This window comes from Corapipo altera, unplaced genomic scaffold (assembly GCF_003945725.1).
Source record: "Corapipo altera isolate COAL_440 unplaced genomic scaffold, ASM394572v1 61411, whole genome shotgun sequence".
Taxonomy (NCBI): Eukaryota; Metazoa; Chordata; class Aves; order Passeriformes; family Pipridae; genus Corapipo; species Corapipo altera.
Window position 1 is genome coordinate 2,442,260 of NW_020884875.1, and position 18,336 is coordinate 2,460,595.

The window sequence follows — 18,336 nt, forward strand, 5'->3', positions numbered from 1 at the left end:
TGAACAAAAGCAATAGAGATGATCTTTGTTGCATAGCTTTGCATGCCACACTTTGAGTCCTATGAACAGGCTCAGATATTATCACTGCAATGATATTTCATGATAATAACAGCTGGGAGCAGATAACAGGTAAAAGACACGTGGTTTTGGCAAACTTAAACTGAAAGTATCTGAAAAGGTATCTGTAAAACTATGTAAAATGAAGAAAGAAATAAGATTAATGTCTGGAAGAATAGAAACAACACAGGTAACAGCACAAAGATGACAGGGAAGAATATTTATTTTTGGGATAGGACTGGAAAAAATGGAGGAATAAGAAGGAACAGCATACTACCATGTTAAAATAGAAATCATAGGGGAGGTTTCCATGAAAGCAGAGTGGGAGAGAGAAGAATTTAAATCTGCCAATAGATCTAGGAGGTGCAGAGACTTGCTACAAGACATTGCCTTTGTCATTTGTCTGGTAATCTGATCAGCATTGTTCTGAGTACCAGTGATGGTTTCTGCCTCTGCTTTCTCTAGCACACAGATATTTAGAAAGTCATTTTAATGCTACAATCATCCATCGTTGATGAAATCTGGTGTCTCTGTTCACAGTGCCATATGCCACAGGTATCTTCATCACGGGGCTTGCTTCATCATGCTACTGTTTCTGTCCTTTCTTTTTATTAATTCTCGTTCTTCTCTGCTTTCTAACATGAAGTTTTCTTCTGTGAATCCTGTGCTTCATCTTCTTCATCCATTTTTTAACTTTTTTAATCCGTGGACTCACACAGAACTTTTTGCCTTCTATATAGAGACTGACAGAGAAAAAACTGGTTGTCAGTTTCAAAGAAAAGATGTAAACCTTCCAACTTTTTAAAATTATCATACTTAGCACTCACCTATGAAGTTAGACTTGATTAATTGTAAATTATATTTTATACTGTGTTTATTAACTTTTTTTTTTAGTTTCAAATAAGTCAAAGTCAGGATCTAAGTTTTACATGATTAAACTTATCTTCCAAAATCTGAAAAAAAGCTTTACTACTTCAATGCAAAAAGAACTACAGTGCAAAGCAGTACATTTCTATTGCAAATAAATAAGTAGACCACTCTATAATTATTATTATTGTCATTACTACCATGCAAAAGTCTAGCAAATGTACCAATTTAACCCAAACAGTGTGATATTGTACCAGAAATAAAATTAGAAATAGCTTATGTACAAAAGAAAAGCTTATTTAATGAGTTTAGGCAAGGTTTTTTAGGGGATTAATAACTGGAAAAAACAGAGAAGTCTTAAGGTGCATGAGTAATTTTTCAGTTCTGAAAATAAAGCGAGAGTCTACATGCAGGCTGAATAATGATCAATATTATACTGAAAAAGAAATTCAATTTTACCAAAAAAATTTAAATAGCACAAGGAAAGACAGTTCTTAAATCACAAACAATGGTGTTTTCATTGAATTTGTATTAGTTTTCCAAGATTATACTTATTTCAATGATGTCTGATAGGTTTTAACTCCCTTTCCCAGAAAAGGACTCAAAATATTTCTTACATAACAGCTTCTAGGTGACACAGGCCATCAGCTTTCTGGATTTCAAACCTCTCCACTCTTCGGAGAATTCCTTTGGGAATTTCTTCTGTAATCTTTGTGCAACAGTTAAAGGCCCCAGGAAACAAAGCTAAAAAGTATAGTAACAATGTTAGAAAGAACAGAGGGGACAAGTCATAGTTTGACTGCACAGAATCACATAGGAGTTGAGATCGGAAGGGACCTCTGCAAGTCATTGGGTCCAGCCCCCTGCTCAAGCAGGGCCACCTGGTCCCTGGGTCCTGCTTAAGCTCTGCCTCTGATAACGTGGTTGGCATAACTAACACCATTTTATGAGGTAAGCAGCCATTCTGTGACCAAGCAAGTCATGTGTTCATGCCCCTTCCCTCACTGTCAGACCCCAAAGATCCTATGAACCAAGCAGACAAACCAAGCAGATTTCCACTTCCCTTCCCTACCGCCCCCCCGCATGTACTGCTGTCTGCCATCATTCCTCTCCAGATGCAGGACTTTGCGTTTCCCCTTGTTAACTACATGAGATTCCTCTCTGCCCATTTCAACGTCAGCAAAACCATGTGGTGCATCAGCTACTGCTCCCAGTATTTTATCTTTTGCAAAACATGCCACAGGCACATTCTCTTCCATCACCCAGGTCATTAATTAAGATGTCGAACAGTATTGGTCCCTGGGGTTTGTGCCACTGATCACAACCCTCTGGAGCTGGTCCTTCCTCCAGTTTTCAGTCTGCCTCACTATTCAGTCATCTATCCTATACTTTGTCAGCTTGTCTATGATCATATTACAGGAGACAGCATCAAAGCCTTTACTGAAGTCAAGGTACACAACATCACTGCTCTCCTCTTGACCAACGAGCTGGTCAACTCATTGGAGAAAGTCACCAGATCAGTGAAATGTAATCTCCCCTTCATATATCCATGCTGACTACTCCTGATCACTGTTTTGTCCTTCAGGTCTTTCAGAATCCTTTCTTGGAGGATTTTCTTCATCACCTTTCCAGGGACTGAGATGTGGTTGCCCAATTTGCCCTGCGGCCTTATGTAGGTCTGGGTTTTAAAAGTGCTCGCTAATTTGGTCTTCCTCCACTGCTAGTATGTCATCCTTGTTCCAGACTTTCCCTCTCAGGGGCCTGAGATTCTTAAAGGCCAGTCTGAATGGTAAAGAGTAAGGCAAAAAAGCGTTGAGTACCTCAGCCTTATCCATGTAATTTGTCACCAGTTGCTCTGCCCTGTTTAGCAGTGGGTTCACATATTTGCTCCTCTTTCTTTTGCTATTTATCTACTTGTGGAATACTTTGTTACACATCACATCCCTTGACAGATTCAGCTCCAGGTCAGTCTTGTCTTTGTCTTTCATAACCCCATTCCTGCATATGATATAACAACTAAACGACTCCACCTGGATCACCTGCCCCTGCCTCCACCCCTTTGTTCCTTACTTTGTTTTTATGTTCAAGTTTAGTTAGAAGCTCTGAGCACATCCATGCAGGCCTCTTGACACACTGCTTAGTTTTTTGTTTGTCATGACAGATCTTTCTAGAGCTTGGAAGAGGTGGCCCTTGAACATCCACCTGCTCTGCTCAACTCTCTCCTATCTAGGACCATATTCCATGGAATTCTTCCAAACAGGTCTCTGAAGAGACTGTAAATCTGCTCTCATTAAATCCAGGGCTGTGATCTTGCTTTTTTGTCCTGCTCCCTTCTCCTAGGATCCCAAACTCCACCATCTTATGGATTCTGTAGCCAATGCTGCCTCTGATTTCTTGTGCCTGACCAGGTTTTCCTTGTTTGCAAGTATCTGGTCCAGCTGAGTGCTTTTCCTTGCTAGTTCCTTGATTACTTGTGGTGGAAGACGTCATCAATGCACTTGAAAAAGCTTGTGGATTGCTTGAGCAATTGCTTTAGCTGTATTGCTCTTCCAGCAGATATCAGGGTGGTTAAAGTGCTCCATGAAGATGAGGGCCTGTGAATCTGAAGATTTTTCCAGCTGTTTGAGGAAGGCCTCAGCTGCATCTTCCTGGTGAGGAGGTCTATAGCAGGCACCTGCTACCAAGTCACTCATGTTGGTCTCCTCACTAATCCTGACCTGTGACCTCTCTGTTGGCTCATCATCCATTCCCAGGCAGAGCTCCATGCACTCCTGCTGCTCTCTTGCATAAAGGCCAGCTTCCTCTCCTTGCCTTTCAGCCCACTCTTCCTGAAAGCCCATATTCCTCAGCTGCAGCACAGCAGTCATGTGAGTCATCCCACCACTCACCCCAGTGAACTACCAGCCCTGTACCTGCAGACAGACTTCAGACTCCTGTTTGCTCCCCATGCTGTTAGTTGAAGGGCATTTCAAAGTGGTGTCAAGGGTTAATTATCTTTACAGCTTATGAGATACCATCCTCTCAGCTCCTCCCACAAGAGAGATTGGTGGTTTTGTTGTTTCAAGAACAATTTATTTTACATCTCCTTGTGCACACATATGTAAAGGCTTGTTACAGTAAAATAAAAATAATTTTAAAATATTTAGAATTATAGAATCAACCTGGTTGGAAAAGACCTCCGAGGTCATCAAATCCAACCCTTGATCCAACACCACCGTGGTTACTAGACCATGGCACTAAGTGCCACATCCAGTCTCATCTTAAAACCCTACAGGGGTGGTGAACCCACCACCTCCCTGAGCAGCCCATTCCAATGCCTGACTACCCTCTCTGTAAAAAATTTCTTCCTAATATCCAGCCTAAACTTCCCCTGGCAGAGCTTAAGACCATGCTCTCTTGTCCTACTGCTGGTGGCCTGGGAGAAGAGACCAACCCCCACATGGCTACAACCTCCTTTCAGGGAGTTGTAGAGAGAGATGAGGTCTCCCCTGAGCCTCCTCTTCTCCAGACTGAACAACCCCAGCTCCCTCAGCCTCTCCTCACAGGACTTGCGCCTGAGTCCCTTCACCAGCCTCATTGCTCTTCTCTGGACCTGTTCCAGCACCTCAATATCCTTCCTGAACTGAGGGGCCCAGAACTGGACACAGTACTCCAGGTGTGGCCTCACCAGCGTTGAGTACAGGGGAAGAATCACTTCCCTGCTCCTGCTGGCCACACTGTTCCTGATCCAGGACAGAATGCCATTGGCCTTCTTGGCCACCTGGGCACACTGCTGGCTCATGTTCAGCTTCCTGTCAAAATTATTTTAATTTTTTGGAAGAAGATCACCAACATTAATGACAGAGAAAGTGTCAGGAGTATAATTTAAAAGATCTGCCTTGTGAGGTAGAATCAGGGCCATTTTCTTGTTATCTTTTAGAAATTGTTAATGCTGTTGCTGGGATTTGTGTTTTCTTTTGCCTCAAGGACTCCCATGCCTGAGTGTGTCTCCACTAGGGAATAATCTGCTGAATTTTTTCCTGGTTGCTAATACCATCTTGAAAATAAAAAGTCACTGAACTTTAAAAAGCAGATTGTAATTCAAGGTACTTTGTGGGGGGGGTTGTGTTTTTTTAAAGACAAATACTAACATCTTGGTATTTGATTTTCTCTGTGTTGGCACAGAAAGGAATTTCCTGCATCAGCTCAAGGACAAACGAAGCTATATTGCTTAGAGATTTACCCAGGATGAAGGTCTCAAGATTAAATCTGTGCTTCAAAGTGAGCACAGCAAGGACTCGTGTGTCCCAGACCATGAACTAATCTGGGAGAAGTGGGGAGAGTGTTCTTCCTATTTGTTTGAATTTTTTTCCTAGCCATGCTGTCGCCTAAGTAATCATTTAGCTTTGAGCACAAGACTCACAGCAATAGAAAAAAAAGACAGAGAATGAATTTCAGTTCCTGTAAGCAGGAGATAAGAAGTCTGTTCAAAAATTTTCCTGTATGCAAGAAGACTGTGTTCTCTGTTCCTGACAAGAGTGCTTGCTGAGTGCTGGAATAACAGATGTTAGCACAGCTGTAGAAGTGAGTTTGAGCAGCAGGCAGGGGAGCAGGAGTTGCTGGAGAGCAGTCACACTGTCCACTGCAGCTTGCAGGGGGGGCTTTTGTACCTGCGGGGCTGATGACAGACTCCTGGGATTTCACAGTCAGAAGGGAGGGTGAAAGACAGCAACTGACCTAGCATTTGTCTCCTCAACAACCCAGAGAGAAGGACTATAAATAATCACGTGGTCCAGAAGGACTAATTAGGTGTTGAGCATTACCTGTGTAATTTCCCTGTTGTCCTTTGCTTTTCTCTCTTCAACGCCATACTTCTTGTGAAGCCAATTAATTGATGTTCACAAATGGAAATTCAGCTCATTGAACACCACTAAGTGTAAGTTTTTTTCTGAGGCCTCAAGTTAGCATTGGTAACACTAAAGTATAAACTTTTGTTGTTGCTAGTCAGCTCCTGACAGAAGGATTATGCTGGATGAAAACTCAAGGAAGGGTAATTATATCTTGAACTCTATCTGAGGTTGCCTGCTGTGCTTTTTGGAGAGATCTATTCCTGTTCTTTTTTGGGTTCTAGTAAACTAAAATACCTGGCAAGGCCAGCACTGCCAGCTCCCGTGGAATGGCTGGATATTAGCAGGAAGTGTTAGGGAGAGCCAGCTGTCCTCTGAACTGTGGCTCAGCTGTTTTTGCTGATGCTTAGCTACCATCTCTTGCCCCTATCCTACTTTATGTTTAAAAACATCGCTTGTTTTGATCTGATTACTCAGATCTAAACCATCAGTATTGCACTTTACAGTGCAACCTTTGAACCGGAGCATTAAAGCCACTGACATCCAACTCACGCAGTTGTACAAAAGCTATGCCTTGCGACGTGAGCACGGGTAGCAGACTGCATGTGAAATAGTCAATACACCAAGAGAAAGCAGACTGAAATTCTGTGTATCATGTAAGCAAGGTGGTGCTTATGTTCTTGCTAAAGAGACAAAAGTGTTTCTTATGGAGATTGAGAGGCTGCTAGTAACTTTTTATTGGAGATGTGTGCCTGGGGAGGCTTCTTTCTTTCATTGGTATCTATTCCTCAAGGAATTGTGATCTGCACTAGTTTTTTTAATGAAAAAGAAGCTGTCTCTTTTTTTGATTTTGTTCTGTGCATGAAAGTGCAGCTACAAATGGGAAATAGAAATTAATCTTTGAATCACAGATGAATGCATGGCACTGGGGACTTCCTGTCAGGGAACATGACAGTGTCATCAGCAACCTTCTACTGACAGCGGCATTTGTGATAACTGGTACCTTTTTACATGGGAGCCAGTTTTAAAAGTGATTTTTTTTTTCCTGGGTGTGAAGAATGATTAGAGCAGTGAGCCAAGGAATTCCTGTATTTCCCCAGAGCCCAGGAGAGCTGATGCTACTCTCCTGGAGCACTGAGCCATCCTGCAGCTCCATTATTACTCCAACTTCACTCTAATCCTGCAAGTGCAAACAAAGCAGGAGATAATAAGCAAAGCTAATGATTTCTGCCCAACCCAATATTATAATTTTTTGTGGTTTCAGCATTTAAGTCAAGGTTATTAGTAATCATTAATCTAAACAGTAGTTAAAAGGAAAGAACTGTGGTTTTCCACATGGGTGGTCCTTCATGTGCCATTTATCAGTCAATGAGATTTTTTCAGTGCCGTCCATTTCATTTGTCTCTGTGGCTCAGTGGCACAATCAGAAATACACAGCAGCTTACCAAAAATTATTTAGACCTGTTGTCTGACACTGAGCCTCTTTAACCAGCTGCTGAGGAAAGGACCAACAAGCTTAGTGATGGATCTTGAGACAGGTCCCCTCAGGGATTGCTCTGTTGTTATTTCAGCAGATGGTATTATCTGTTTTGGTATTTTTTTCCCTGGGAACTCTTGACAGGGAAAGACCTATTGGTTTTTAAGTTATTTAGCACATTTGGAAAAAAAACCCAAACCACTTAATTTGTTTCTCAACAAAAAAAATCCCTAAAATTTTTAATTATTTTTAATCAGCACTTGTTGTTCAAGGAATGTAGCACATGAACTTAATTTAAACTTCCCATGGTGGCTTGTTTTCTTGGAAGTCTGTCAAATCTTTGTGTCACTTTCTTAAGGCTGAAAGAATCCAAAGCGGTTGGCATTTAGTGTTTTCATCTTCATTCACCTAGACCTGTTAAAAGCTGTTCTATTAAAATGTTGCTGCTAAATGTAGAAGATCCCCAAAGACTGTGAGAGTCAGTGAGTTTCAATTGATGTGATGGGGCTCTGGGGCCTTCAGGACATGGACCTGCTGCAACAAGTCCAGAGGAGGCCACAAAGATGATCAGAGGGCTGGAGCACTTCTATAAGGAAAGGCTGAAAGAGCTGGGGTTGTTCAGCCTGGAGAAGAGAAGGCTCCAGGGACACCTAATTGCAGGCTTCCAGTACCTAAGGCAGAATGGCGGGTTTACATTAGATGTTAGGAAGAAATTCTTTACTGTGAGGGTGGTGAGACAATGGAACAAGTTGCCCAGAGAAGTTGTGGATGCCCCATCTCTGGAAGTGTTCAGGGCCAGGCTGTATGGGGCCCTGGGCAACCTGGTCAGTGGAAGGTGTCCCTGCCCAGGGCAGCAGGGATCTAGATGATTTTTAAGGTCCTTTCCAACCCAAACCATTCTATGATGGAAGTGGAGTACTTCGGAATGAAGTACAGTGAAAACAAAGCATCTGATGGTACGAGACCTCTGTGAGTACTATTCATATATAATGTGTCTTTACACTTGAGTTGATCAAGTCTCTTTGACTGCCTGAAGTTTCTTTTTCCATTTCCTATTTGCTACCTGGCCAAACTTAGTCCACAGAAACTTTTCTCATCCCTCTGCTTCAGTTTTTTCATTGTCATTCTCAAACTTGAGAGCCACATGTTAATCAGTTGAGGAAGGCTGCGTCATGTAGGGTTCAGGCAAGAAATATTAAAAGCAATTATTGCTGCTTTAGGCAGGACCTGTACAGCTCTTTTCTTCACAAGTTTCACTCCAGCAGTTAGTGTTTTGACCAGGCCTTTGGTGTTCCCTCCTGAACTCTGCTGGCAGCACAGAGGAGACTGTCAGTACTGCTGGCAGACCTCCTCATTAACCTTTTTGCACTGGCTGTGACCCACGGACTGCTGAGTGAAAGGCCATGGTAGTTTTTGTTTTATGTGACGAAAAACCGAGAATAATAGTTCTGGAATTTACACAAACTAAGGGAGCCCAGCAAATATGCATAATGTTACTGAGCAGGACGGGTTCCCTCAAAGCATAAATCTGAGGCATTTGCTGTTTCTATGCTGAAATGTGAGACCTGCCACTAATGTGTCTCAAGTTCACGCTGAACTGATGCATCTCTGCACCCATTGCACAACTTTGGCACACCTGTGCTATTAGCTGCGGGCATTAGTGTTTCCCAATGGAATTCTTTTGTGGTTACAAAGTAGGCTTTGTACATCTGGAGGAACAAAGCAAAACAAAACAATTTGCATTGATTAATTTGATTAATATCTTGCTTAGCCAGAACATGGAAAGTGTTGATATGCTCCAGTATCAATACAGCCACAGACAAGTTTCAGCCCTAATTCCCATGTTGTTGGCTTATGAACATAGAATCCAGGCTCTGCCCTTGGAGGGAAATCTACTATCACATTGCCTACACTTTAAATTACTGTAAGGCAGCTCATTTAGTACTCATTTGTTCATGAAGCTGCCAGAAAATGTTCCTTTCATTTGAAACAAACTTGAGGCTATTTTAAGAGTTCAGCACCTCAAGGTAGGTCTTTTCAGCTTAACCTAATGCACGCCAGTAACTATTTCATTGTGCAGAAGGCTCTGATCCTGGTTGGCAGGTGAACAAAGTGGGATGCTAGAATCCTTGACAAATGTAGCATAGCTGTAGTCTGTTAAAACAAGGAGGTTGCTTAATAGCTGGACTTGAGAGGGGAACTCAAATGCTGAAAAATGTGCTAGTGCATCCTACTGCTTTGACTGCATTGTAATACACACAGTTAAAGCACAATTCTGGGAGATGAAAAAGGATAGAACAGTTTCTAACCTATAACTCTAAATCAAATATAATTAATAATGTATAAATCTATAAATCATACTATATAATTCTGTGGCAAAGAATAAATACAAATGAAGTTGTGCAGTGATGCTTTTCCTGTTTTGCTATGAGGACTGCTGTTAATATGGACATTTTCAAGGCTGGAAGAATGACTGGAGATAGACAGATGAGTATTTCATACACATCAGGATTGTCAGATTGGTCTTTGTCCATCAAATAATGATCAGCTTCCAAGCTCTCTGTCCCTGTACAACATCCTGGATGATTGTATTACAAAGGACCAAGGAAATGCAGGCTGTAAATTGGCAAAACAGAGTGTAATATTGATGTGGTCAAACAAACAGTAATATCTAGTGCCTCGCCTAGCAAAACCAAACCTCATAATGCCTTGCACTTAAGTGCAAAAAGCTGTCCTGTGAATATAGATTTGTTTTTATCTATAAAGCAACACATTTTGATAACAGAGAACCCATCTCCAACACTGCACAGATCACCCTAGGTCTCACCAGACGAGCATTATTAGAATAACTTGAGTTGGATAACTGCAGATAATTCTTCTGGAAAGTCTCAGTCAGTCTTATTTGTTATTCCTATGCTGGAGCATCCAACACTTGATTTAGATGCTATTACTGTGTAAGGATTACCAAATTTCTCTCTTCATGTTTTCAAGATGAAGTACATGTAGGAGCTTCCGAAAGAGAATTTCTGTCTTCTCAAATCGAAATTCCAAAGCCAACCATCTTTAAAATAAGTTCTCTTGTCCAACCTGCTGATAGTCTGTCATGCAGTGCTGCTCCCCTCACTGCAGGTATTGGCACTCTGTAAATCCCTGGCACTAAGATGTGATTATAGAAGGCTATCGAGATTTTTTAAAGTAAAATTGCAAAAACTTCTGTAGAATTGTATTATGGGGATTAGGGTTGGAGGAGTGGAGGTTGTGGCAGGGGAAATCCCCATCACACTCTTCAAAATAGTCTTGATCTCATTTTCTGGCATTGCCTGGCCAGGCCACATTCTTTCCTGTGGCCAGGTACGGTTTTGGCCAACACATGGCTTTCCTGGCCTCTGTCAACAGCTACCAATTCACATCCACAAGCAAAGTAAACTTTTGCAAGTTTACATGTACCAGCCCAAATCTCACTTGTATATCTGTAGTGTCACCCTGAAATAAATGGATGCACAATGGAGAGCCTAAGAAGCCTAAGGCTACACTAAAGCCAAATCTAGTTCAGCTCATGGTAGGCTGTGCCTGTACCCTGACAGCCAGTTCTATCATTTGAGTATCATTGCCAAGTATGGAGTATGTTTGGGTGAGGAAAGTTAGGTGGTAGAGGCATTTCCCCTGTGCTAGGTGATTCAGTATAAAAGAATGTTCTAAGAGAACCTTTACTTTGACCTGTGCATGTACGTGCCAGTCCTATTGTGCAAGACCTTTCTGACTGGCTAGATCATAAATCTAGTACAAAAGCTTTCCCATGCCAGCAGGTGCAGTTGCCATTTTAACAGGATAAAGTTTTAAGGCAGATTTTGTCCGTGTGTTGTGTAAATTTTTAAGGAAATCCATTATTCCTACTCCTACTGAAGCCAGTGGAGCTTGAGAAAGGTTCACGCCAAAGGATGAAGTGCTCCAGAATCTGAGTTATCTCCTCTGTGAACACAGTTTTTTTAATAATAAAAATTACATCGAAAAAACCAAAGAATTAAAGCACAGTACTGGCCAATTTTGTTTGAATTTTTAAAAATTTTTATGGAAGTGTTATTAGATCTCCTGAATCCTCAAGACACGCTGCACTGAATGCAGAGCAAAGCTGCATGCAAAACTGCTTTTCTGGTGAGAGAAATCAGTTACTTGAAGTTTGTCATAAAAAGGTTTTTGAAACCTTTGCCACCCAGGGCAATTTCACTTTAAAAAAAAAAAAAGATTAAGTGGTTCTCTAAACATATTCTCTCTGAGAAACTTGGAAAGGAGACATTCACACCTGAACTAGAGAGATCCTTTTGAAAAAATACTGAAATTTTAATAGGTGCTCCCTCAGGAGATCACTGCTTCTCCTTCAGCAGCTAAAATCTTTCAGCTATCTTCTTGATAATGTCTCCTACGACAAATAATTCACTTGGCTTTTTCTTGCTTAAACCACTTCACAGAATGATAAAGTGCCCACATCTGTTGTGGAAACACCGAGTTTGCTGAGGAAATGCTCAGGTGACTCCACTGAAAATGCCAATTGCTCTGTGGAGTTAAGACAGCCAGGTTTCACTTTTTGAATCTTCCCATGCTACAGCAGAGACCTCTAAGCTATCCACTCTGGTCCTGTACAGAGCTGCAAAAGCTCAAGCAAACACAATTCCAGGGAGACACACTTGGGGTCTTTTTTTTTTTCTTTAAGAGAATAAAGTATAGAAATAGATAAAGTACAATTTTACTTACTCTCAGACGTCTGACTAACCGTGACTGCTAGAACAACCAAAACAGTGACTAAGTTCATATCCATTCCTCCCAGGAGCTGTAGGAGCACAGCCACAGAGCAGGCAGCAAGCTGAGCTGCAGGACTAACACCTGACCCTACCTCCCAGCTGCTGGGGATGAACGTGGCTTAAAGCCCCACCCTGAGCAGCCGCTTGACGTTGGCTGCGTCCCGTGTGGCACTATGGACTTCAGCAGGATTCCTCTTCCCACCTGTAGACACATAGTTAAGTGTTTTGCCAGATGGGAAAATCGGCTGTATTCCACATAGGGCCCCAAGATGGTACTGCCTTACAGCCACATCCTCACAGCCCCCACTGATGAGGCTCTTCAACAATACAAATGCCAAGAGTAGAAATAATTCAGAAACAAGTCCTTGCGGGATTAAGGCAAAAGGAGAAAAATCCTTTGCTATTAGGTATCATCTCCATGAAGCTAAACAAGCATTGTTGTTGGCCAAACCTGCTGTGTTATAAACAGGTACAACCTCAAGGAGACGTGTGCTGTAAGGTCTGTAAGGACCCTGAGCAAGGGCCATATTATGCCTGCCACACTTGGCATTCAGCACTGGTTCAAACCTTAAAAAACCAAAGAAAGACTAGTGTGCAATCTCAGTCTGAATGGAACACTGTGGCTGTATGAGTAGCAAGCAGTTGCTGTATTCCAGCAGGCTGCCTGCACTGACCTTTCCCAGGGCTGAACCAGAAAAATGAGTCTGGAAGTTCCCTAGGCTGCTCAACCAAGCTCATCTTTGCTCTGGCTTATTACAGCCATCCTTACCATTCCTAAATTTCCAGAGCACAAATTAGAAGACATTGCTAACTTCAGGCACTTTAATCTATACTTACACTGTCCCAACACCAGTTTTGCAATTTCATCTAATAATAAATTAATATAGTGCAATCAACCTTCCTGGCTATCACTGTTTTACTTCATAGTTCTTGGTTTCTGCTTGACACTGTTATCTATCGGGATAAGAGACTGGGGCAAATGCAGAGTACAACACAGAGTACTTGAAATGCAAGTCTACTGTTAAGAGGAAAAAGAGTAGACGATAATGATGTGTGCTGTGTAAAGTATGATTTCAGGGAAGTAACTTATGATGAAATCAATAAGCTGATTCATTGTCACCATTTAATTACAGTGAAAAATCTGTATTATAAAAGCTAAACCATGATGGTCAGCACTAAAACAGCTCACAGCACCTTTATTAACTTGAACCTATATAAGTACAAGACTATTAACAGCATGAAGAGGAACAAGTTAGAGTAAAAGAAATACAATACGATAGGTGTAACTGGAGTAACATGTTAAAGGAACAGCTTCAGTCAATATTAGAATTGGTATTCCAGTCTCTGGTTGACGCTGCAAACTGGGGTGCTTTGTTTCCTTGCAGATAACTAATTAGTTTGTTCTGGCAAATGCTTCACATGGGATCTCCAGGTATAATTTTAAAAGTCTGATGCAGATTACAATAGTATCACCACAGTGTACTATGTGTACTATGGAGTACAGGGAGCTGTAGCAGTGATGGGGATGGAGAAAGAACCAAAGCACCCTGTGTTTCTTACGACTAGTTCCTGTAAGACAAGTTTGAAGTGTTCCCAGGGGACTGCTCAGACACCCACACCTGCTATGTTCTCAAAAACACAAAGCAAATACAGGTATCTGCAGGTATTTATTTTCTCTGCTGCTGGCAACAAACAACAGCACACTGAATAAAACTTATTTCTTTCAGCTTGAAATCAAGTTTTACATCTCATGTTCCCTCAGAGTTCATGGTCTCATTCACAGGTCCAAAATAAAGTAAATGGTTTTATACTTCAATGGGAAAGTGCAGCAAGGAAACTATGATTGTGTCAGACCCGGAACATGCTTTTCACTTTATGGAGGCTATATAATGTGTCAACAATTTAAAATGCTAAACTAATAGAACTAATAGAACTAAAACTAATAGAACAGGAAAAATGTAAACTGAGGAAACAAGGCTGATTTATGAGATTGAGAAATTAAAAATAAAACCAAAGTCAGAGAACAATAGCAAATATTGTGCTATGGCTCCATATGAATGTGTAGGCAGCCATCCAATTTACGAAGGAAGAAGGAGCTAGCCAGAAATTCTTTTCCAAGAATTGGGCTGACATAGTTGACAGTGGCATTAGTTAGCTGAAGGAAGGCGAAGAGTTTTATTGACATATTGATTTGGATTGCATTCAAAGGTCAAATCAAAGCGCTAACCTGCAGGCAGAAAGTGTTGCAAATGAGAAGCTAGTCATATGTCCATCCTGAGACACAAATTCTTGTTTTAATCTTTTCAGAAGTTCTAGCTTTTATTTGAGAATGTAAAACTGCTAGAAAGGCTAAAACTGACAGCTCTTTTAATCTAAGTCTTTAATTTTTGAGCAATGGTTAATGATTTTAACTTCTACATTAATATGCATTGTAACATGATACCCTCAGTTATATATACCTTTCCCCAGTTACTCAAGTGGAGGCAAGAGTAAATGGTCCTTTTGTAACCCATTCCTTTTCATCAGACAATCTTCTTTTGCCACAGGAGTGCTGATTACTGAGGAAGACTAAACCACTGACTCGTTTGCTAATGCAGGATAATTCATGTTAAAACAACTTTGGATCTTTGCTGTTTCCAGCAAGACTTAATTTGATGAAGGCTTCTGACATACCGATAGATGCAAGAGGGTTATCACAGTACTTCCCATTACTCCGTAAATGATCATAATCATCAACTCACAATAATTATTTTTTTTTTAGCCTAGACCTGCTTAAATTATGAATAGAAGAGTTCACAAAATTATATTTTGGCCTTCCTAGCAATGTCTCCAATTTTTGTGTGGGCATCAAATCCCAAACTGCGAACTCCTCAGATGTCCCCTATTCTGGACTGTATCAGCTGGCCCTGTGCCTACCATAAACCCCCTCACTTTAAAATTCTCTGCATAACTCTCATTCAGCCTTCTGTATACCTTATCTGTGGGTAGTTTAGTTGGGAAAAAAAAAAAAGAGTCCAGAAGAAAACTTTGAGCTGTGAACATTATAAATGGTTAATACACTTACTAAGATGCAAGCCAGCCAGATTCAGTTCTCTGCCTGAGAAGAGGGTATGGATAGACCCAATTCTCAGGAAAGCTCCCCAACAGCCAGCTAAAGCCTCAGCAGGCTGTATTTTACACTCAGCATTACACCTTTTTGCTACATAAAACCTAGAAGAAACTTGAGGTGTGACTGGAGCACCCACTTCCCTTCCATCAGGTGAATTTACCCACAAACAGAAAATGCTGTCATGCTCCTGTGATGCTCAGCCTCCCCAGGATCCTCTGGTGCACAGAGCTGCAGCACTTCTAGGAAAAGCTGAGAGGCTTGTCCCTGTCTGTGCTGTTACCTGGCACTTAGGGCATGGATTTCCCACTCCCTGACTGCTAAATTACGACAGAATAGGATGAAAGTTGAGTTTTTTGGAAGAATGCAGGATTTTGTTCTGAAAAAGATGTTTTGGGCTTTACAGGCCAATAAAACAAAAGAACCAGTTCTGGGAGCAGTGCTAAAATTGCAGAGAAATACTTCTTATTTTCCATTGTTCATTTCAGTAAAATGTTCCATATGGGTATTCTGAATTCCATCAGAAGCAGCTGACACAGATAGACAGAAAGACAGAAACACACCCCACACCCCCCATTTTACCTTTTACCTGGGGTGTCTCTGCTGGACTTAAACTCTTACTGTGGCAGCAGCTATCACCACCAATGGAAACAGCACAGAGAAATCCCCTACCACTAGGGCACAGCAAAAAGTGATTGCTCCTGACAGGAGAGGCCAAACCAAAGGAGGAGGCATAGATGCTAACAGGGATGAGAAGCTGACTGGTATTCAAAAGAGAAGTGAAAATCTCTCTGAAGCGAGAACTATGAGGAAAACTGAGGCTGATACAAGTTCTGTGACTCTGTTCATCTATGAAGGCAAGAAACAGATACTGCAGGGAAGATGGGCAAAAAAATATTGCAGTCTAGGGAGGTAGACACCCAAAAATCCATTACTGAAGAAGCAAGGAGTACCATTTGATAGAATGCTGCGTTAGCATCTTGTTGCAGATGTTGAACCATTCTGGGAAGTCAGCCCTGAGCAGAGACCCAGGATTCCCCTCAAGAACTTTCTTCAAGACTACCAAGGAGTACATTATTGCCAGTGAACTGGAAAGTTTGGCTTCCAATGGCATGTTCCCCTCATTTGAGATAGCCAAATTATAACCCTTCCTGTACATCCAGTATGACACTTAAGGCTGACATACTATTATGCAGCATTAGAAGATGTCCTAACCCATTGAGGCAGTGAGCAAAAGGAAAACCTGAAGACCCTTCCCTTCTCAATCTCTATATTTAAAAAAATCAATCATAATTTAGAGGACCACAAGATGGATGCTGAAGAGAAAGAATGGCAGATGGCTGATTGGTTCAGGAGAAAATCTGATGCTGAGATGCACAAGTGAGAAATAAGTAGACTGGGATTCATGTTTCTGAATAGAACAAAGACCAGTATGTCTGCATGCTTCCTTATTAGTTATAAAATAAACATATTTTCTTGACTACATAGTTTAGTCATTCTTGAAACCAAGTAAAAAATGTAAAATGGAACCATTTACATCAGTGTCCACACAGCCTCTTTCCAACTCGGCCTCCCAAGAGCCTTTGTCTTTTGTCATGACAAAGCTGAGCACCAAAGACTAGGTTCCCCTAAGTTTTGGATGTTTATTTTTGTTGTAGGCCTTAACCAACTTTTAAATGAGGGAGTGAATCTATTATTTTGATTCCAAAAGACAAATATCAAAATGGGGGATGGACAGAAGGTCTACGCACAAACATGTGAAAACTAATTCCCTACAGAAGCAGTACCTGACCACACAGATCAGTGCTCTGGATCAGCATGATGCTCTGTTTCTAACTTGCTTTTCCTGAGTCCTAAAAAGCTTGACGTTGCCTTTCAGGACAAGATCTATTATGATCTCCCTATCTTTAAAAACCAACATTCCATTTATAGGGGGACAATAAAAAGTGAAAAACGTTCAATGGAAATGTGTTAAATCTTTTTTAGAAAAAGGCTGTTGCTCTTTTCTACCAACACACATAAATACACAGACATTCTGTTTTGCACTTCGGCTGAAAATGTGTTTACGGTCACGGGAGACTTGCGCAGGGACAAGAACAAACATAACCTCCTGACAAGGTTATACTAACATGGGTCTGTGTGGAGCACATGCAGCACACTACACCAACGCATGGGGACCAGCAGTCTTGCACCACTCTTATAGGGAAAAAATGCGATTCTCTCTCCCAAATTCACTGACTGTTACAGTAGCTTGTGAAGTCACTACCAACCATGAACTATGATCTCTTGCAGCCCTCGTTTATACCAGGAAATGAAATTTTGTCTTCTAAAACATCATGCCCTCGTGTTACATTTTTGTTATTTGGCCAGCACTTTTGTACAACTTCACATGACCTCACATCTGGCAGGTATCAGGTATTTGTCTGCTCGCTAAGGCTATGCAATATTCTTTAGTCTCACAGAGTATACGTGGTTCCTCATTCAGAGCTGAATTCAGAGTTTCTTTAAGCCCTGTGTAGACCAAGACTTTTATGCTTCTCCTAGCCCAGGCTAAGAAATGTTAGGGTGACACTAATGAAGGATCTTCCCTTTCTGAACAGGCCCACTTACTACAAGAGTGGTGTGTTTTCACCTCAAGGTCTTGCATAAATTTCCTATCAGTGCTCGTTCTGTCTCTGGAGCTGTCAGGCAGCTCGTCAGGCAGAAGTGGGGAAATTCACCATGCAAGGAGTGGTCATCCCAAACAGCTTCCTCCTTTTTTTTTGCCTTTTTTATCTTTTTCTAGTTCTTTTTTTTTTTCACAGAAGGGCACAAACGAACTTCAGTGTACAAATTCATCATGTGTTAAGATTAAGCACAAGAGACAGGGCTGCAGCTGGGTTAATTTATACTGCCTCATTTGGAGAAAATCTGATTTACAATGATTTTGAAAAAGGATGTACTTTACCAACAATGGGAGACAAAAAGAGCAAATTTTTGAACAGTAAAACGATGCATGAATTGGATCTAGATCCCCCCTATCCTCCTCCGTGATGCCACTGTCTGAGGAAAACATACCTAAGAATTTTCTTTTAACGAGAATTCAAAAGAAAATTTTAAAAAGCCTGTGACTATTCTTGGCTGCTCTCTTTTTGGAATACTATATACATGAATTTCACAAGTCCAAGAGGTATGTGAAATGCCAACATTTTGAAAAAAGAAGTACTG

The 18,336-nt window shown here is 41.2% G+C and overlaps 1 protein-coding gene across 1 annotated transcript; it reads right to left on the minus strand.

The window, feature by feature from the left end:
* On the minus strand, positions 1 to 12,211 carry CCL28 (C-C motif chemokine ligand 28). Its single transcript, XM_027634926.1, has 3 exons — positions 11,977 to 12,211; positions 1,542 to 1,668; positions 1 to 800 (listed from the first exon to the last, which is right to left on the minus strand). Exons 1-3 carry the CDS (start codon positions 12,038 to 12,040, stop codon positions 644 to 646), a joined length of 348 nt encoding a protein of 115 aa, XP_027490727.1. The 5' UTR covers positions 12,041 to 12,211; the 3' UTR covers positions 1 to 643.
* Positions 12,212 to 18,336: the final 6,125 nt, after the last annotated feature.